The sequence below is a fragment of the Hydractinia symbiolongicarpus genome, chromosome 5 (genome assembly GCF_029227915.1).
Source record: "Hydractinia symbiolongicarpus strain clone_291-10 chromosome 5, HSymV2.1, whole genome shotgun sequence".
Lineage (NCBI taxonomy): Eukaryota > Metazoa > Cnidaria > Hydrozoa > Anthoathecata > Hydractiniidae > Hydractinia > Hydractinia symbiolongicarpus.
Genome location: NC_079879.1, coordinates 24,543,830 through 24,565,891, shown reverse-complemented (window position 1 = coordinate 24,565,891; position 22,062 = coordinate 24,543,830). Strand labels below are relative to the sequence as shown.

At 34.3% G+C, this 22,062-nt stretch overlaps 2 protein-coding genes across 2 annotated transcripts; both read left to right on the top strand.

The window, feature by feature from the left end:
• Positions 1-2,683: 2,683 nt before the first annotated feature.
• On the top strand, positions 2,684-15,747 carry LOC130645569 (gamma-secretase-activating protein-like). Its single transcript, XM_057451600.1, has 2 exons — positions 2,684-3,133; positions 12,686-15,747. The coding sequence occupies exon 2, from the start codon at positions 12,703-12,705 to the stop codon at positions 15,475-15,477; it is 2,775 nt and encodes a 924-aa protein (XP_057307583.1). The 5' UTR covers positions 2,684-3,133; positions 12,686-12,702; the 3' UTR covers positions 15,478-15,747.
• Positions 15,748-18,247: 2,500 nt separating this feature from the next.
• On the top strand, positions 18,248-20,253 carry LOC130646075 (uncharacterized). The gene is made up of 2 exons (XM_057452212.1): positions 18,248-19,926; positions 20,179-20,253. Exons 1-2 carry the CDS (start codon positions 18,451-18,453, stop codon positions 20,251-20,253), a joined length of 1,551 nt encoding a protein of 516 aa, XP_057308195.1. The 5' UTR covers positions 18,248-18,450.
• The last annotated feature ends 1,809 nt before the right edge of the window (positions 20,254-22,062 follow it).

Here is a 22,062-nt window from a genome sequence, read left to right as displayed (position 1 = left end):
AATTTGGCTGTAGTTTCGGTATAATCTGCGGGCCAACTCGAATTGTTTGCGTGGTGGTGGGGGGATGTCATGATGATTATGCAGGAAACTTCAGGCCACATATTGTCTTTTAAGAAAATGCTAAAATTTAGAACAACCTTATAAAATTTATATAGGCCTCTAAAATATTAAGATATACAGTTTAAAGGTGCTTATTTAACATTAAACCTAAATTAGAGGCCAAAACAAGAAAAGTAACAATCTGGTATAGGGGGGAATGACTCGTACTTCCTTCTGTATCGCAGCTAATTGGCTGCGATACAGAAGGAAGTACGAATAGACAGTCCTAATGCCAACACTTGTCATTAATTAATGACCGGAGATGTTAAACGATGGCAGCATACAAAGTAGGAAGTATTTTTTACATTTTTAACGGAACATGTTACCGTCAAACGTCATTTTTCTAATTAGTAAACAAACAGAGGATGTCGCCAAAAGCTAAATTTAGAAAATAGTCGCGCGATCTATTTGAACCAGAATTGCCCTGAGGTATTCTGGTTTTTTACAGCATGCTACAAAAGTATTTGAAATTAGTCCAAGTTCCGCAAAAACACGACAATTTATTTTGCAAAAAAATGAGCTTGAGACGGTAGCTACTTCCCCATGTTTTTGTGTGTTTTTTTCAGGAATAATAGATTAATTTCAGCTTGTATGACAAGTTGATAGAAATAGAAAGAGACTAAATAATAGCCGAGTATTGCATAGCAATAAAAAAATGATGCAAAAAAGCATTTTGTTTACCATGCTGGTGAGGTTATTTTTAATAGCTCTGAACGCATGCAACGGTACCAGATGGATATATCGGTGATACAAATATTCAGCAACCGCTTGCTTACGTCACAAAGTATTGTCTGACTGTTTCTCGGAATGATTATTAGCTTTCTGTGGAATCTCTGTTTACTTTCTTTTTAAATTCGTGGAATGATGCAAAAATCGACGCAAGAAAAAATGTGTTACTAAATGGTTTTAATGCGATTTATTTTGCAAATATAAAAAAGAAAAACAAACCATCAGTTTAATGGATACTGTAAGCCACTAACCACGCCTTTTCGTGGATATGACTTATCGCTTAGACTAAAAGATCTGTCTTATTTGCTGCTGAATTTTAACACGAGGAAGAAAAAATACTCTACGCACGAAGACACATAGAGAGAGAGCCCATATGGTGCGCAGCAAGTTTCTTTTCTTGCTTCTTTTATTATCACAATTAACAATGGAATTTAACATTACTTTGGGCCTTAACCAGCTTGATTACTTATCAAAAAATATGAAATTTCGTCAAGGAAAATTAAATATAGTGTCTAGCTTGTCATATTGGCTCCTTCAATTTTTTGTGTCAATACTTTTTCGCATTTTTTGTTATTGTGCCTACACCCTTTTTTTCTTATGTGCCCATCTTTCTAATTTCCTTTTCCCTGTCCACTATGTGACACAGTTTTACCTCGTTATTTTAAGTTTTATAGAAATTTTAGTATTGTATCATTGTATTATATATTAATAAATTTTCATTTGTATTTTTAATTTATAGGGAGGAGAACCATATTTCTATATGGAACCCGATTCGATGTTAAATAAATAAATAAAATAAAATAGTGTATTTCCATAGTCCTGAAAAACACGTGTTTCTACATTGGAAGTTGCACTCTGACATAATAATATACAACATCTGGAAATACACTTCTCTTTCTCAAGCTTGACACGGCTCTTTCGATTATAGTTAATTCGACGGCGGCATTGCAAGGCTGTTGGCATAGTAATAAAAGTTGAAGAGACACGCGGAAAAGTAGAAACAGTTTCTACGAAATTCTTGCGAAATATTTTGCTGTAAATTTTAACGAACATAATATTCAGTGTTATTCTTAGAAGAACTTATTACTGGAAATAATTCAAAATAACTGTCTGTTTTTAATACACAAAAGAGTGCTTACATCCAGTATTTTTAATTCGCCACATGTTTTTCGTTCCACGTGAAAAATAAAAAGATGTCTCGCAGCTAACTCGCCGCCCAATTCAACATTCACAATTTCGCTCCGTGAAACCCCCCTTAAGGCACCTATGAACGCACCTTTCGCTTTCGCTCGCGCGTACTCGAATTATTAATAATTGTAATCTCTCGTCTTCACAGTTTCTGAGCCGCTGAGCCGTTTTTAGAGTCAGGAGATTTTTAATTTTGGCAAAAAGTTGATTATTTTGACAAGCACTACTCGTAAAATTAACTTGATCAAAGTCATTTTCATTTGAACTTGTTTTAAAATTACACGCATTTTTTATAAGAACAACTTTTTATCAAACACGAGTCGTGTTTCGCTGAAAATAATGACAGTTCCAGGAGGGTCGAGTGATTGTTTTAAAACTAAAAAAACAACAACATGAGATTGATATAAGAACAATGCAGAGTGTAATTTCTTTTCTTGTTTGTGAACATACAGCCTTACCGTTCGAAGCACTAACATATGTTACTATATATTTCTTGTATACTGTATATATTGGAAACCATTTCCTATATTTATTTGTACAATGTATCGCATGTAGCGGTAAAAAGGACCATTTATAAATAGCTTGAAGGTATTAGTTCGTGACTTATTTGAAAAATGTCAAGGTTTGGATACCTTTGGATAACATACAGGGGCGGCACCACAATTTCCAAAGTGGGAGGGTTAAAGGCATAGTGGGAGATTTTGAGATTTTAGTGACAATCAACGAGCGAAGCGAGTCGCCGAAACAGCTGGGGTCCGGGGGGGGGCGCTTCCCGGTGGGGTCCAACGCATTTTTTCAATGTCCTAAAACACGTAAACCGGCTCTACCTTGGACTTCAGAAAAGCTTTGTTTATTGGCAGAAAATAAAAAATTATTACTTCAAAAAAGGGGTGGGCACCTGACACCTGGGCACCCGCCTGACATAGGATGTTTTGAAGTAAAATATACCCGACTCTCGGCAGTCGTCCTAATTTGGGGTGGAACAAAGAGTGCGCAAGAGAGTCACGAGTTCCAGGAATTTGACGGAAGATGGCGGAAATTGAAACAAGAAAAGTAACAAAACAACAAATGTAGAGCAGAGCAGAAGCGCAAAATCTTCTTTTAAGCTTCTAAAAAGGTAGCTAGCTAGCGATATTATTGTTTATATACATTTTGTACATTTTTTTGATACTTTATCCTACGACTGCGGAGGTGAAAAATATATGATAGTATCATGGTGATAGGTGATCTCTTTAAATAATATAGGAGTCTGTAAAGTAAGAACTCCCAAAAACTAAGAACCCTAATTATTTACTAACTCTGAATTTTATTTTTGAGACGTTCAGCAAGCTTTTATGCTTTCATTTTTTATATTTACAAGCCTATTTATAAATAAGTTGCAGTGTGACATAATGTTTCCATTTTGCATCAAAAACAATTGGCCCATGTGCACGCCATTATGCACAGGCAAAAGATACAAACAATGGACCGCGGCAGTCAATAATATTAAGTTAAAAAAACAAACACTGAAGCTAAAATTGTTAAAGTTTGTTCTCAAACAGAGCAGATAATAGTTAAGAAAAAGATTACAATGCACTGTCATCATTCTCATACACTGCTGATCGCGAGTAAGAGTACATTAAATGCTGAGTACAGTGCAAGATGAGTATGAGTATTCAACGAGTATACTACTCCATACCCTCGTGTATAGCCTCTTGCGCATGATAGTACAATAAGTGAATGATTTGTGAGTACCTGTACAAGTATAAGATAAAAAAACGGAATTTGTTGTAGCATAATTTTTATCGATAGCTCACATTTGTCTGCTACTACCTTAGACATTGTGGAAACTTTTACTTCATATTCGCGTTGTAAGAAAAAACATTCTTATTTTACATTATTTTTTTTTATGTTGCAACAAATTCTCTTTAGTTTAAATGAAAATGCATATGTTGCTGTAATGGCTTTTTATAACTTTGAATTTATATACTTATACTTACTATAAATTAACCCAGCCGGCACAAAGATGTCTAAAAGACGTCTTTTAGACATCTTCCGCATTTCTAAAAGACGTCTTTTTTAGCGCTGATTTGTCCGTCTATAATGCATCTTTTTAAGCGTCTAAAAGAGGTCTTTTCAAAGATGCATTCCAAAAGATCTCTTTTAGACATCTTTTAAAAGACGTCTTTCCAAAGACGTCTTTTAGACGTTTTAAAGAAATTTTTTTACGACGCGTCTTTTTAAAGACGTCTTTTAGACCTTTTACAGATGTAGGAGCGACTAAAATGCATCTTAAATGCAACTTTTTAAATGCATCTTCCCAAAGACTTCTTTTAGACGTTTTTAAGAAAAACTATTACGACGCGTCTTTTTAAAGACGCCTTTTAGACCTTTTACAGATGTAGAAGCGACTAAAATGCATCTTAAATGCAACTTCTTAAATGCATCTTGACAAAGACTTCTTTTATCTATCTATAAGACGTCTTCCTTTGTTTTTGTTGTTTTTGTAGGCATTTGATAAAATAAATTTAAGACGTTTACGTTAACGTTTTAAAACGTACATTTTTAATAAATTGCAGAAATAACGACATGAAAGACGACAAATATTTTGCGATAAAAATATTTTGAACTTTTTATATCAAACTCGTACAATAAATATATTTTATAATTACATAAATATAATTTAAATATAACCGGAAATAAATAAATAAAATATTATTAATAATCAACACTATACAATTCATTTATATATTCATATTTACAAATTGTGATCATTACAATAATCTGTAATACGAATTCTACTTGTGAACTTATCCATGCTATTTAAAGCATAAATTGGAACTCTAGTCGAAAAAATCTTAAGCATATTGAGCTTAGGCCATATGAAAGAGTCACCTTAAAAATTTTGTGAAAGTTGCTAGTAGTTGAAATTCGTCGTAACGCTTGCAAGGCCGAAATAAACAAAATAAATATTGGAAATAATAAGGAAGTCTGTTCAGAAGAAACAAAAAGAGATATATTAAATGTATAAATGACATTCATAAATGAGGTAAGTCGAAAGGGCTTTTTATTTGTTTTTTGGAAATTTATACATTTAAGGTACCCCTTATGTCCCTGATCCTTTGACTGGGAGCGTTTCGAAGTTTGGTTCCAATTATGCGTCTCATCTCTTGTTCGTTCGCATCTTTAAAACGCTCGTTGACAGATTCTAGAGAGAAAGAAATAGCTTATTTCCAGATAAATAATAGATTTTTATAGAAACGTAGTCAGTAAATGTTTGAGAAATAGACCAATGAACCTAACGCGATCATTTGCATACTATGTAATAGCAAAACGATTTACTCATTATTTTTGTAAATGACTGTAGCACAGTAGAACATTCTTAAAACATTATAACTTGAATCAAACATCTTTTTCACTTGTTTAACAATACCAACATAAGAATAAATTCCACCACATTTATGAGCAGTTTCGACATGACGTGGTGTTTCAAGTAGAGTTCTACTATCTGCAGGAAGTTCAGTCATGCCATGTTTACGTAATATCAACAAAAGTTGATTTAAACACTCTCTGGAACATCCACTTTTAGCTGCCCATCGTGAAATGTCAGATAAAATTAATGATTCTGGATTGGTCACTGTATCCAGACTGTTATACAGAATTTCATTTTCATTTGATGAGAATAAGGAATCTAAAGGCTCGTCATCACAACTGATACATCTATCATTTTCATTGTCAGAAGGATTGCTTAACAGGTCATGTTGATCACTATCTTCACCGTTTAAAATCTCGTCAACTTTTTGATTAACCAATCTCCTTTCTTTGCGGAGACGGGAATCATTTATTGCCCAAAGTGACAGTATCTGAAAATTTAGTTGAAGGTTTGTTTCAAATTTAAAAAACAAAATGTATATATATATAAATTTTATTTTACCAAAACATGTTTTCATTAATGACACCAAAATATAATTAGTTTTTAGTTATGTGGTCTCTTTATGTATGTTGATATTATGTAAACATGGCATAACTGAACTTTCTGCAGATTAAAATCACTCTGAAACACCTGGACAGTGTCATGAATGGTAAATATGAAAAATTGACTTTGTTGATTGACTGGTAAAGGAAGAAAGGCGGAGGGCAGAGCTTCCATTGACAGTTTGTACCGAAGAGCAATAAGACAGGGTTAGGATTAGAGTTAGATAAAGATAAAATTAGACAGTATTTTCCATTTAGCTTGAAGTTAGCTAGCGTCCTATATAGCTAGGTGCTACCTAATAACTAATTAGCTAGCTTCAGCAGTGTATAACAAAAACAAAATATATACATTTTCTCAATTTCTTTCAAGGTTAAAAGAAATAGTTTTTGTCTAAAAATAAAAGCATATAGAATAAAAATAACGGTTCCTTCATTAAACACCAAAACCAAAAATACTTACTTTTTAAACGACCGGTATCCCGCAGATGCTTTCATGAAACTACCGCCAATTTTTATTGAGTGTTCCAATGGTCAAGTGTCAAAGAATATCCGTCAGGGGGTGCAGGAAAACAAAATTACGACGTAATGAAATAAAAACGTATTATGAAGGGTCGCCAAAATACATTAGTATTTAAAAATAATTAAAAGTGACAATTACCACTTTCAATTTCGTGAAAAATTGATTTCCTACAAAATAAACATGCTAACTAAGTTTGCGAACACCCCCGTTATTTTAAATCGAATTTTCCATATAAAAAATCGAACGTCTTTTAAAAGACGCATTTTAGACCACTTTTAGAAGTAGGAAAAGACGTCTTTTAAAAGACGCGTTTTAGATGCATTATAGCAAAAAGAGAAAGACGTCTTTTAAAAGATATATTTTAGATAACTTTTAGATGTCTTTTAAAAGACGTCTTTTAAAGATCTTCTAAAAGACATCTAAAATGCGTATACTACAGGATTCGCATTTATTTACTTTCAAAAGACGTATAAAAGATGTCTTTTGAAAGACGTTCTTAAGAAGATGCATTAAAGACATCTTAATAGCGTTTTCTAACAGAAGATTAAAAAAAGACATCTTAAGACGTCTAAAAGACGTCTTGTGCCGGCTGGGAACGTAAATAGCCAATTTGGCTTATTTGGTCCTTCTTTTCTTGCCTGTCGGAAGCGTGCGCATATATGAAACTTTGCAAACGTTCGCGACTTATTTATAAATAGGCTTGTATATATAAAACTTTGCTTGCAAGAAACAGGCTAGTTCCGTGATTTACGTCTCAATTTTGTGATGTGTTTTTCTCAATGTGAGATCCTCTGAAATTATTTCAAAAGCCTATTTTGTGATTAAAATGCTTGCAAAAGTTGTAGCTAGTGTCTATATCAGCTATATTACCCTTTTCTATTGCTAAAAAAATTGATGAGGCATTGGTGAACTGAATCAACAAAGAGGGTCTGTGGATGAGAGCACATATGGCGATGAATATGTGTTCTTAAGGTGTGAGTGTAAAAAAAAATCAATGTTTCAAAAAATAATCTGGACTTTCTAGCAGTGCACAAATATTTTTTTTTAAATTAATTTGCCAAAAATTAAAAAAATTAAAAAAATGTTTTTTTACTATGTGATGAAGATCAAATATTTGTTTGCACATAATCATCTTGGGTATCAATTTTTACTGCTCAATTATGTGAGCAAGCACATGCTGCATAAGAAGATGTAAAAAAAAACTGTCAACTAAGGGTTGATACCATAGTGAAAATTATTTATGTATAAGTATAAGGTTTCTGTCAACACTTTAAAGGTCTTTTTAACAGTGTTAATTTTTAAAGAGAGTACTTCTTATGTTTAAAACCTCTTTGACAAAACTATAAAAGATCTGGGGTGGAGAACATGCCTAGCCTGAAGAGGAAAATCTAAGAAGAAGAAAAGCAGAATGTGAGTTATGATGAGTTTCCCCATAATAAAAAAAGGTTGAGAATTGTGGTAAAAAAGTTAATACTAAATATCTCCAAAAGTAAAAAAAATGTTTAAAAATCAATTTTGCAATCACAAAAAACCAAGCAGCAACCATGAAAACCCAGTAGTAGTTTTGTAAAAAAGATCTTATTTTTAGGAGAGGGTCATTTTATATCCGTGTCTATTAAACTTTCAAATTTTTTTTTCTTAATAATTTTTATACCATTATTTGGGAAATCATCATACAAGCTTTCTAAATATTGAAAACATATAATTTAATGAATGATTTTAAAGATAACAATAGATAAAAATGTCATACCCCACCACAAAAAAAATTTCTTATTGGTGAACTACCCGAGCGATGTTTAGGTGTCTCTTCTGTGAAGTACGAAAATTTTGGTACAAGTGAGATTGGCTCAGGATCGATACCATGTTAATACATCCAGAGAAAAATAGCGAGAAATGTGAAATCCTGTATACAATTAAGATATTCACATAATGCGGACGGTATATGCTTTATACCATTTCTTTGAATATATGTTATTAAAAAATTGGTAGGAAACACCTATTTGATATGGATAAAGTTATTTCTGCAAGGAGTACTATACAGAACCAAATCAAACTCATTGTCTGACAATGTAAAGTGCTGATTAAAGACCAATGTAAGATTTCTCACATCAATCGTGGTATATACACACTGACTGTTTGTTAGCTAAGAGTGTACTCTCCTTAGTATGTGATTATCAAAACACTTTGGTGACGATATTGCAACTCCACTCACTTCATAAATTGATGGTTTTAACTATATATATGCCGTTCCGTTAAACAAATTGGCAAAAATTTAGTAAATAGGAGCAAGTATTTGTGAAGATTCAAGCAAAAAAAAAAATTGACCAAAATGTCCAAGTTGTATGATTTACGCATCTAAATTCCACTTAGAATTATTTCTGAAGCCTAATTTATGACAATTTGAATACTTGATTTGAATACTTGCCAACTTGTCTAATATGTAGCTATATGGGTCTGCTTTAAACATCGCCTTGTATCCTTTTCTATTGCTCAAAAAGCAGACAGAAAAATTGGATTAAGTGAATAACAAGGAGAATACTACACATTTAAAGTTTATTGTTAAGAGACATTTTATTTGGTTGTGATGCATAGGAAACATAATCCTAAAGTTCACATTTCAGCAAAGAGGACTTTTTTGTATTCCTAACTTATGACTTAGCTCCTAAAATGCCTATTTTTACCAGTTAGTCTACACTTAAAAAATTGTTCAGTCGTTGTTCACCTGGCTAAGATAATGCAGAGCGAATTGTTATTTTTAGGTATTTAATTGTCCAGGTTCTCAGCTTAGGTATTTAATTGTCCAGGTTCCTCAGTAAAAGCACATCATAATAATAAAGAACATTGTATTATGAAATAAATTTATACAACATCCTTCGCATTGAAACACAGTTGTATATTCGTCGCATAGATTGGTATGCCAGGCAATAAGATTAAACAATAACAGCAGGACAGATACATGTGCAGATACAAAAACAGTACTAACCCCATCATATGCACTTAAATGGTATGAGACAGACACTCACAATGACATGTACATCTTGGCTGCCCTCAGTTGTGAGTGTCTCCCATGACATATCTCGTTCTTCTCTTCATCATAATGCACTTCAATGGTAAGATCTACTCACAATGACATGTAATCTAGGCCGCACTCCATTGTGAGTGTCTCCCACAGCATTTCATCGTAATGCACTTCAATGGTAGGACAAGCTTGAATGGCCCCCACAGCATTAATTTCATCACATTCACTTCAATGGTACGACAAGCTTGAATGTCTACCACGGCATATCTCATTATTCTCTTCGTCATAATGCACTTTAATAGTATGACACACTCACAATAACATGTACATCTTGGCTGGACTGCAATTGTGAATGTCTCCCACGGCATTACTTCCTCAAATCTCATTATTCTCTTCTATTCTTCAATATAAATAATAATAATATTAAAAATTAATAATAGCATACAGTAATAATATCAAGTAATGATATAATCAACAGGCCACACACGTGTATCTGTCCAAAATTTTGTCTGACTTAGGAAGCCCGACATCCCCATCAGTTAAAACGCGCAATGTGTAATTAGCCAGGACTCTTGCTCCCATTGCTGGACTAAAACCTTGAACACTTTTAGCCAAATAGTTGTTCAAGGAAACTGTACAGCTAGAGCAAGTGTCTCCATCTTTGTTGATGAGTGAGGGATAAGCCAGTTTAAACCAGTCATATACTGAACTCGGCTAACTCTTATCTTAAACAATGGTTGCGGTGACGAACGCTATGTGGTGAAGAGCCAATGATACTCCGCATTGGCTGACCAGAGTGGCATCACGTAAAAACAAAAACAAAAAATGTTGTTACTTTGGCAAACCCTACACAGCATTATGAAAAGTATAGGGAGGGCGGTGGGAATCTTTAGCTGGTTGTTTGCAGAGCCAAACTTGAAATGGATAATGTACAGGTATTTGTAGGCCTGTCCTAATAAGCGGGACATCTTAAAGCTGGTAGGCGAGGCAAGTCTCCTATCCTGTATTGACTAATATTGTTTCAAGTAAAGTTTCCTTATATGTGATCCTAAGAACATTAGTAAGTACAAGGCAACCGAGACATTACTGCAGTCACCACAATTAACATGAGCTAAATGTTTATTTAGCTCCATTTATTTAATTTTATCATTTTTTTATAGACTATATTATCCAAAACTCTTTTTTGCCCTAAGGCAAATTGTTTAACAATTGTTCAAAATTTGGGAATTTTTGGAGGCATTGTATACAAAAAGAATGTATATTTTTTTTTAGACTAAAATTTTCCCTTATGTATAATTTCTTAAACTCTATTCCTATATACTATTTTTACAGTAAAAAAAAATAAAGAGTGACAGTTGATTACTAGTGGTACATATAACATTTACATATAATGATTACTTGGCAATGTTTACAAAACTTTGCGGTTTGAAAAGACAGACATGGAAATTTCATTAGGGAGCACGTCCATACCAAGTTTCCAGGAGAAACGTTGATGTTTTTTTTCTTAAACTTACCTACCCATGCCAGCTGCGTAAATGCAATTGCAAAACATATAGTTTTGATGTCCGGAAGTACGGATAGAAAATGATTTATGATACAAAAACTGGTGGTACAATAATAAAAATAGTGAATTGTTGTAATATTGTTTTTTATTAAAATTATCCCTGCACTGCATTAATTTAATTTATTACTAACACTGTGTCTGAGCATGTGCACCACTACAGCATAGTCTAAGACAACAAAGAAATTTGTAATAGATATATAATTTGCCATCAAAAGGAGTAAGCAGAGGAATCTTTAAGGTTTTATAGATTTTCATTTCGTCTTAAACATGTTTTTGCCATTAAAGAAACGTTAAACTTGATCTCCAGTAAACACACTGCCCCTTATTCATTGTGTGAGCAACAACAAATTCAAATTCTTCAGATTTTTCTCAAATTTACACTAGCGTACGATATTAATTCTCCCGGAGATTTGAAGATTTCGATGCACTCTTTTCTAAATATATTTTCTTTCTTAGTTTTAGTATGTTTGTGAAAACTTATTTTAGCTTCAAAATATGCTTGCTATATAATTAATAATGTTGGCAACATTATGTTTGAACTATTTGTGCATGATTATGACACCTAACATTCAAATTTTTAACACTACTTTAAGCAGTTTAAAGCAATGTTGATCATTAATATTGATTTGCTGTGCTATTAGCATCAACATTGATGTTTTCCATTTTCACATGACATTCACATGAAGAGCTTTCTTTTTGAACTGCAAGTTGAAGTTATTAAACTTAAGGCCATGTTCACATTATACCGGATAGCTTTCATGCCGTTATAAAATTCATATTGGATAGGCCTTCTGTTCACACTATTGAGGCTCCTTTGCAGCATGATTTTTATAGCGGGTAGCTATCATGACGCAACGATTTGAAAAGTGATACGTTATGTATCGGATAGGTTTTTATAACGCAACGTTTCATAATGTGAACAGCTATACGGTATGAATTCTATGCTGAAATACTTTCTTTTTCAATTTGAAACTCGCATATGTGCAGAAAACAAGGTATGGCATCAAAACATCAATTATTACAGATCTTCAATGCATTGCAAAATCTTTGGAGTTGCTTGATCGTAATTCATCATAGACTAATCAACAGTATTTTGAATAATATTAGAAGAAATCAACTGCTTAGACTTGCCCTATTTGAACCTCCTAATATCTCCAAAATTGTTTTTTCAAGCTTTTTTAACTTTTGAAGAAAAGATTCACTAGAATGTACCTTAGACTGGTTTATTCATAACTTTTTTAATTTTTTAAAGGTTTGTCAAGAGCTACTAAAATGTCAAATAATTGTAATATATTTTTTCTTCTACATTTTGACTTAAAATCCAAAAATTTTCTAAAATTGTAAAAAAAGTAACTAAAATTGAGAGGTGCATAGTATATGTGGCCCACATTAAGATATAAATTTTCTGAAGTCGAAATAGAATGAATTTTTTTGGTTAAGATTTGTAATCCCCTGGAAAATGACAAAAAATAGAAAATTATAATTGTATTGCAACTCATGGAATATTGCCAATTTAACAAGTCATAAGTCTTTCCAGACTATATCAGGATCAGGCTTCATAGAGAACTACTGGTTCATTGCTTTACTAAAAATAATCCTAATTATTTTTTAGGCGGTTGATTGCAACGTATGTTAATCATGTTTAATCTGTGTGAGAAGTTTGATTTCTTGAAAGATGTTGTCGATGAGATTAAAAAGCTTATGATCGATTGGTTTAAAGTGGAGAGCAAACGCAACGGGATTGAAACACCCTCCGCCGTTATTGAATCTTACGACTATCAGCCACGTCTGATCGGACAAGAACGAAATGGCATTATGATTATCAAATGGAATTGTGAGGAATGTCTGTTTGGAAAAACATTCGTTGCTTTGTTCGACCACAACAGCCGCAAGGCCAAGCTGATTTTTACACAAGAAAAGGTAATCCAAATCGCCAACGCTAGTGTGAACAGCGATCAAACTGTTCTTGCATTTACGGTTGTCGAGAAACCAAACACAGATGGTTATGTAAGCCCGTCGGACAGCGGTGATGTTTTCAAGTCATACATAGCTGAAATAGCGCCTCAGAACCGCGTTTTTTCTCTTAACATCGAATGGAAAACGTATCAAAAAGTTCAGTTTTTACACGAGCACTCACAGGCTAACCATAAAATCTCGCATCTCTTGTTTTTCCACCATAAAGAGTCGATTGGTTTGTACCACGTGCCGGTTGTGTTGTATGATAAAGGCTATGTTATGAACATGCAACCATCCACGCAACAAATTATTGGCCATTTTCTTTGGTGTCATTTCGACGTTGTTGCGCAGCGGCTGTTCTTCGTGAAGTTATACCCGATAGACGAGGAAGAAATTGATGCGAAAGCCCTGCTTACAGTTGTTGAGTTCAAACCTAACGGCGACTTCGAGTATGTGTTAAATTTCCCGCTGCCGATTCCGTTCAAGATGGCTGCTATGCAACAGCAAAGTGTATATTACGAAAACTATTTTTCATCTATCGTAAGCTCAAAACACTTCAATATGGAAGTCATCACTGTCAACCCAGGATCGTTTTACGTTTGTTACCAGCATGCAACTGAAGAAAAAGCTGGAGAAAATTACAGCACTGAAGATGACGATTGTTCAGTTTCTTCTTCGAGGGAGCAATCCTCTTCCAGTCTAGCTTCGGACAGCAGCGGGTATATTAACTATACTGTATGTTGTGTGCACGGCGGCTACAAGTTACAATGCTCGACTGTTGTATCAAGTCAAATTCATGATATCCAACCACGTGTTTTGTTTGCACCACTCAACGATTACATAGCCGCCTATTTACCTGGATGTTTTCTCCATTTATTGGACATTAGTTGCGAACACGAACCTGTACATAGTATACTGCTTAGAGATGACATCCATATTTTACCAACTATAGAGGGCTGGGAACGAGACAAAACTCCTTTGTTCTCTTACATTATGGAAGAATCGTTGCCATCGCAACAACACCCGCTCTTGTTTGAAAATGAAACTCAAAAGGCATACAAATTAGAGATTGACATAAAAGCCATGTTCAAGATCTTCCTGTATTCAAAAGCCAGTACCAGAGTAGCTATCTTCCATTCCAGCATGCTTCATGTAAAAGACAAGAGGCTGTCAAGAAGTATCATTGAGAGGTTTTCTTTGGATCCCGCCAATTTCGAAACATCAGATTTGATTAAGGAATACTTGATAGCGACATCTTATATATACATGAAAAAAAGTGTGGCCACGGCTTTAGATTTGAAGGTTTTTCCTTTTACTTTTTATGAAACGTACCGTGGTCAGGTGGAGCGCAACGAGCATGGCGAGCGGCTTGTACATCTGTTTTATAAGAATTTCTCAACAGATTTGATTCGCCAGTTACGAAAAGTCCTTCATAACAACGCGAATTCGTTTTGGAGTAACGTGTATCAATATTTATGTTACGAAGTTGAGCACCGCAACAAGAGATTTCCTCTAAAGCTTCTGTATTTGGCTAGTTTAAGTACCGAGACGTTTGCTGCAGAGGTACGCAAAAGCATGACTTCTAGCGAAACAGGTGCTATAAAACCTGAAAGCACGAACTCCCTTCCAGAGTTACGTGTTGAGCAATTGGAAACGAAGAGTAATCTTCATAAAAATTCTGTAACAATGGAAAAATTTGTTGCGTACATAGTGAAGATATTTGGAAAAGAAACAAAATCGAAAGCCATTAAAATGTGTCAGGAATATGCTTCTGTTCGTTGCAAGGTCGTTAACACTCTCTGGAGGATCGTTTTAAAATCTTTAAATTTCGAATCCGAAGATGCCATATATAGCAAGAGCTTAAATGAACCGGCAGACGAATTCGAGTTAGCATTATTTCAAATCACAGAACGCTTTAAAGTTATTTTTGATGAACTCAGTCATCCAAGCTTTCCCAGGTTAAATGATCTGCTATGTTTTCTGGGTTTTCGTTCGCTGACGAGACATCAGTTCCAGGAATATCTCGATGCTCATGTGTTTGTTATTGACTGTAATTTTGTATCTCAAGTCGTCGTCGAAATTCCTGACATTCCTGTGAACGTCGCCGTCAAACAAAAACTCATCGCTTGTCTATCCAAAGAGGACGCTAACGTCGTTTTAAAATACTGGGGACATCCGACGGCTAGTCGTTATTTAGCACAGCACATCATGTTAAAGTTACCCAGTGAAGCGATGCATTATAATTTAAATATGTCAGAAGAGCAAAGCGAGATATCGGAAGCTTTTGTTCCTTTAAGAACTTTACTCCAAGCTATAAAGATATCAGGCCAAAGAACAAGCATTTTGCAAAGTCGAAACGTAAACGCATTTTCGGACGTCAATCTTCAATTTCTTGCTAACACGGTATTGGATAAGACTGAATCACTCATTTCACCAGATACAAGATAAGAATATGTTAACATTTTACTGGTTGAATTTTTAAATTTATGAAAAATAGAATTTTAAAGTGACGTATTGCAGATCCCGGTTTGTGAATTCTAATTTTTGGTTCCAGATAGTTTAACGATCGCTAAAATAAAAATAAAACGCAACTTTGGATGATATATATAGATTGACACTTCTTTTCAACAACCTATCCTAGAACTGAAAATTAGCTTTTTTTCGTGCACGAGAATTGTATGTTATCCTAGATTAGGTATATATGCATTTTGAGTATCATGAATTCTTTTTTTAATGATTTGTATAAAGCTCGACCATTTTTATAATAGATATATCATTTTAATTACCATCAGAAAAGTTAAAATAGCTTTCCTATAGTAAGTTCCCCGCTTATCAATTTATCGTACTTTGTCAGAAAAGTTAAAAAAAGAACAAAAATTACGACAGTTAGTAAACGCAAAAGGTATGCCGAAATTGATAAGCAGAAATATAACCGACTGTTCATTACCTGTTTGGTATTTCATGCGAAAATTCGCGCGAAGTTCTACATAATTTTTAGTTGCAAAAATTAGTAGCTTTAAATATCGTCCTTTCCGCAACCCAAGACTTGTTAGGTTTTTTAATATTTAGACAAAACCTTGTCCCAGAATCTAAATCTTGAGAGGGTCCAAACAATGTGATCCTTGGATCGGATCAGATAGAATTTACTTTAAAGACGGGTATCTTGTCAGGTGGTTTCACTTTTTAATCCGAACAGTCTTGATGTCAAAGGTCACAGAAGCGGTATGAGTTTGCCTGCCTTTTTACTTAAGAGAACGTCCCTAGAGTTATTTTATAGTTTTCCAGGCTAAAAACATGAGTTTGACACCTATCCTAAAGTTTATTGTTTTTGTATTGTAAGAAATCAACTGACGTGTTTCTTGTTAGCAAACTTTGTAAATACCGCATCTTCTGCATTTTTTTTTGATGGTTTCAACGTTTGCGGTATTTTGCGTAAATATATTTTCAAAATTTTTGACACTGCCGCGAAAATATATCTTCGGAATTCACTCAATAAAAATAAATTTAAAGACGCGTTCTCCTTTCGATATTGCGTGGCTTTTTATAACTCTTTCTTTTTACGTTACAACCTAATTTCCAGCGCCTGCTGTTTCTTTTTTATAGTGGGGACGGCAAACTCATGTTTTTCTAGGAAAAATAAAGAATTCATAAATTTATAGGCCATCTGCAGAAGAAGCGTAGGAGTTCGAACTTCAAAGCGAGACATCCAGTGCAAAGAGGAACCAGAACATATTTGATTTCATTTGATTTGATTGTATTTTACAAGCTAAGGTTTCTGAGAAATAAGGTGTTTTGATTGCTCTAATTCGCTTTTAACAAAGCTCGCCCTTTTTCTAATTTTGTTTCACCTGTCCCGCTCTGTGAAGTGTCTATACCGTGATGAAAAGCAAAACCGCATAAGCAAAATCTAGTAGCTGAAAAAACTTTCAAAAAGAAATTTTAAAACGTCAACTATGTAAGATATAAGATATTTTCTTGCAAAATTTTCTCTCTTAGATTGTGAAAAGTAAAAATAAAAAGATGCTTTTTCACCCTGTTCGACCTCTTTTCGAATACGAAACCTTCGAAAGCAATTTTTTTTTCGACATGGGGGTAATATTTTTCTAAAGAATATTTTCTCTGACTAAAACTGTAGCTGTTATATCCAAAACAACACAAAAGGGCAGCTTTTTATTTCAAATATTTTATTCTTAATCGCTTTTGATAATTTTGAGACTACTAAAAAGAGAGATAACCAAGTTTCAAATTTTAAATCGCCCTGAAACAATTTGAAAATAACCCCGCGTAACAAAAATGTTGCGATTTGTTTGTTTTCATCAGGGATTCGCTGGCCCTGGAAAGGCGTCTTATGCTTAGTTCTGGTATCACTATCAACTCCTTGGTCATGCTGAGCTCCATGTACGACAAGGAGAATGTATTTGCACGTTCCTATCGACAAAGGAAGAAAGATCCATCCAAAGTCAGACAACGGTTTTGTCGGAGAGGACATGGTATTGTTGATGGATTTCGAACATTGAGTTTGGCTGGAAAGAGCTGCACAAATTCTTATGTTAGAAGGTTAGTAAACGGGGACTTCTCAGAATCTTATTGTAGGGCTCAAAATCAAAATTGGTTTTAAATCAAATCCTGAATTTATAGCTAAGGACGAGTAAAAGCTGCAACAATAAAGTGAAAGGGTTTCTCGATTGAACGATAGGGGAAAATGTAGCTAGCTAGATGACCATTTACCCTGGCGTGTATAGTGTATAGTATCTCAAAATTATCAAAAGCGATTAAGATTATAATACTCTCCCAGACCGGATCTTGTTAAATAGAACAGTGCTTGTTATAGGCTTGTTTAATATACTATCTGGCAGTTAGCGGGATTCGATTGACTGTTGCAGGACTGCAAGCCATAAGCAAACCCACTGAGAGAAAGCAATCAAACTATCTAAGATGGGAAATGGAGCAAAACAGAATAAACGCAACAAGTGTAGCAACAGCGTTTTTATTTGAGGAATTTAATTTTGCGGATAACTAAAATCCGTTAATTTTCATATACTACTGTTTCTAATTTAACCCCGTAATTTAGCTCCGCAAAAAATTCGTAAAAAATTATTTTGTACAAAAATTACTTCGTCACATTATTTGTTTCCCTTTAGTACTTACTGTGAACTCTTTTACCATCGATTGGTTGAACTTTGGTCCTGCAAAAACAATAGCTTCTGCGGAAACAATAGCTTCTGCGGAAACAATAGCTTTTAGCAGCGTTTGTTAAGGCTGCTGAAAGATATTGTCTACGCATGTGTATAATGTAAACATCACGACCAGGGACCGGGTCGGTGGGTTTAAGAACAGCTGTTCAAAATTTGCCAGCGCTTAAAAATAAATAAAAAAAAGTGCAGAAAGAGTTTCAACGTTGACGTTTAGCTAATTGTAATTATGTTTTTTAGCTCTGTTTGGAGGGGATGTGATAATGGAAGCTTGGGTGGCGACAGCAAATCAAGTGATTCGGATTCGTATAGTAGCATGGATGACTCTTGTCTGTGGGAGTTATATACAGGCGACAACAATACAACCAAGTCTAATAAGGTGAAGAAATGCTTCTCCCCGCACAAAACACCCAAAAAAGATTCACTTTACAAAATATACCCCAAAAAGTCACCCCAAATTAAAGTTAACAATCGATCTCCTCGTCAACTTACGTTGAAAGAATCATTCAAGAGAACTCCAACCAAACCGCTACTGCGCAAATCATTTTTTACGAATTCTCCTTACAAAAAAACTTCACGTAGTTCGCCTCGACTGAAATCTTCATATCGTACTCCGAGTTCATCACCAAAAAAACCCATGGAAATTGTAAATGAAGCTGAAGACTCAATCTTATGGCAGTTATATAAAGACGATCGCTTTAAAAGTTCTGGAAATTGTAAGAAGAATTATTCACCTACGAAAATGGTCACATCTTCACCTTGTAAATCACCATTAATGAATTCTATGGACTTTGATGCGTGCGACAGCTTAGATACATATCTATGGAATTTATGCAAAAATGGGGAAAAAGAAATATCTAAGTCCAGTCCAAAACAAATGGAAAAATCTCCACGTAAACTGTCTGTAACGTCTACAAATCAAACCTCTAAGAAGACAACGAACAAGACAACTAGCAAGGAGCCAAGCACGTTAGAGTTACCCAAGAACAGTACTGGTGATACCAAATCAATGCAAAGTCAATCAAAAGTAAAGAAATATCAATCAAAAAAGGATTCTGCTTCACCTGTCAACAAAAAATCGACTACCTCGTCATCAAAGTCATCCTTAAGAAAACCTTTAAAACCGTCAAAAAGCATAAGCCCAAAAGATGAAACTTTTAAGGGCGTGTCTTTTCTTATGACACCTTCAGTTAAGAAAGGCTGCAAAACAACTGAATGCTCATCAGATGTGCTAATCAATTCCAAGCTTTCCAACGGTTCACTTAAACGGCATAATTCAATGAATGAAAGCTTTTCGGGTCAATACACTCCATTATGTAAGCTTACGAATCGATTGACAAATTCTGAGCCACGTGCAAAAAGGAAAATTGACACTTCTATCAATGGCGATTCTTCTGATGAATGCACAAGCAAGAAGAAACCACGTTGTCTGCAACTCGAAGAAAACCGCCCGAGAAGTTGCATTCCACTTTTTGCTGACTCATCATTTTTTATACCAATATTAAATGCTGATGATTTTACGCACGTTGGCATTGCGCCAATGAAATATGAGAAAGAATGCGCTTCCTGTAGCACAAGTCATACACCTTTATGGCGTGACGCGGAGGATGGGACGCATTTATGTAACGCGTGTGGCATTCGTTGGAAAAAACATCGAATACGATGCACCAGATGTTGGTATATTCCACTGAAAGACGAGAAAAAGGTACCATATTGTTCTAGGTGCGGAATGTACAATACAGTGAAACGATGCAACACTTTCAGACGTTATGTCAGTTCTATCTACTGAGTTGTTAGGCGCGAAAAGATACTTTCTAGCGAGTTTTGTATTTCTTCTTACAAGTTCCTTGCTTATTTTCTAATTCACCTATTTTTATTTTTATATCTTGTGAGAGTTTAGGATTGGAAGTTGAAATTTTATAAACGTATCCTTTCTCTGAGTTTTACTTATTATTAGTATGAGCTCATCGTAACCGCGATCCCAGGACCTGTTGTCTCTTTTTGTACATCTGACAGCGAGACCTATCAATAAGTGCAACGCCGATGAGAGACTAAAAGTCCTGGGGACGAGGTTTGAGCTAACCGTGCTTCTGTTTGGGGACTTTTTTAGTCTAGTCTTTAGTCTAGGGGTGTGCGCACGAGTTTTTTTCTTCAGGTGGAAAAAAAAACATGGACGAGAAAAACAAGATCGATAAATCAAATGGTTTTTAAACTTTACTTGTTAAAAAACGTTGGTCATAGAATTGTATAGAGAAAGAATTATAGATTTAGTATTTTTTTCACTTTAGGTAAAAAAATAAAATTATTTGTTTCACTTGTTTAATTTAAGAGTTAAAATTGATATAAATTAGTTGTATATATGTAATTTAATATTTATAGTATTTATTTATAGTTTACACTGGATTGAAATTATTGACGTTTAATAATAATAATATGTATCTCGACTCTCTTTGGATTGAAATTAACAATTTTATAAATATAAGTGAACAAAAAAAGCAACTAAATACAAAACCAGACAATAAAAAATGCTCTTATTATGAAAAGAGCGGGAAACGCTATGTAAATAGCATATTGGGGCATCAAAAATAATCTGTTTGAATTTTTTGCAGTATTTTTTGACAAACATTTAGGTGATTAAACAATGAAATGAATAACATACTTATTTAGCTACTTTTAGTATCACAACTTTTTGGCGGAAATTATAGCTCAATTTGTAAAATTTAAGCATTCGAAAGAAATTTAATTCGTTGATTTTCGAATTTTTAACATGTTGTTTGTCATTTTTATTTTGACTAATGAAATCAGCAGGAGGTATGAGAATGCCGTTCGCCTTTTGACGCACATTGACAGATAATATTTACCAACCCGTTTTTTTCAACACCTGAACTCGACATAGCTCGAGACCCTTTAACTCGAACCGCTCCTTAACTCGAACGAATCCGTGGTACCGTGAAAATCTCTATTACTCGAATCTCCATAACTCGAAAATCTCCTTAAGTCGTTAAGTTAATATTTTTTGTTTCTTGAAAGCATAATAGGCTACAATCTGAAAATTGTCAACTGTTTTCGAAAATCTGGAATCTCAAAGAATGATTTAGAGAAAGCGATCAATGATGAAGATGATCCTTTTAAGGAGTTAAGTGATGATGGCGTAGAAGAGAATCCTATCCCACCACTAAATACCGACCTTCTGTACTTAAAACAAGATTTTCCTGACAACATCGACCCTGATATCTCAAAAGGTGATTTCATCGATTTCAATATCAAAATCAGTACTTCCCCTAGTCGACTATCAAATGCTGATATCATTGCTGAAATCAAATCAGAATTCTCCGGTGCTCAAGCTGAAGACGTGAGAAGATGACGCAGAGAACAAAGACCAGGATGAGAGCAAGATTACTAAACCAACGACAGAAAAAGTCTTGAAAGCTATTAGTATTCTCGAAGATTTCAGCCTTTTCTCCGAATTGGGAAAACAAATGATGAAGTCTCTCAAGGATTTGAATGATAATATTAAACATTATATCAATTTGACCAGTAAACAAACTGTATTTACGGATTGGATTAATTACAGAATAGATTTAGTCAACTGAAATAAACTGTTTACGACTTACTTCTTACCCGTAAGGTAGATAATTACTCAAATACATCGTTTTCTTTCAAGGGGGCTTATGTATAAAGGATAAATTTACTCTCCATTACCCGAACCGCTCAATAACTCGAACGATTTCTGATTCCCCGTGGGAGTTCGAGTTATGGAGAGTGCACTGTAGTTGTCGAAAAACAACAGCCGAGTGAAATGACTTCACATTTTTTACTCCAGTGAAATCGCTCGATATTA

What these genes read in the sequence shown, in the direction of transcription:
- LOC130645569 (XM_057451600.1), top strand. Translation starts at nt 12,703, where the DNA reads ATGTTAATCATGTTTAATCTGTGTGAGAAGTTTGATTTCTTGAAAGAT.
- LOC130646075 (XM_057452212.1), top strand. Translation starts at nt 18,451, where the DNA reads ATGTTTTTTAGCTCTGTTTGGAGGGGATGTGATAATGGAAGCTTGGGT. An exon ending in CACTGAAAGACGAGAAAAAG is followed by an intron (nt 19,927 to 20,178) that starts GTACCATATTGT and finishes ACTTATTATTAG; the next exon opens with TATGAGCTCATCGTAACCGC.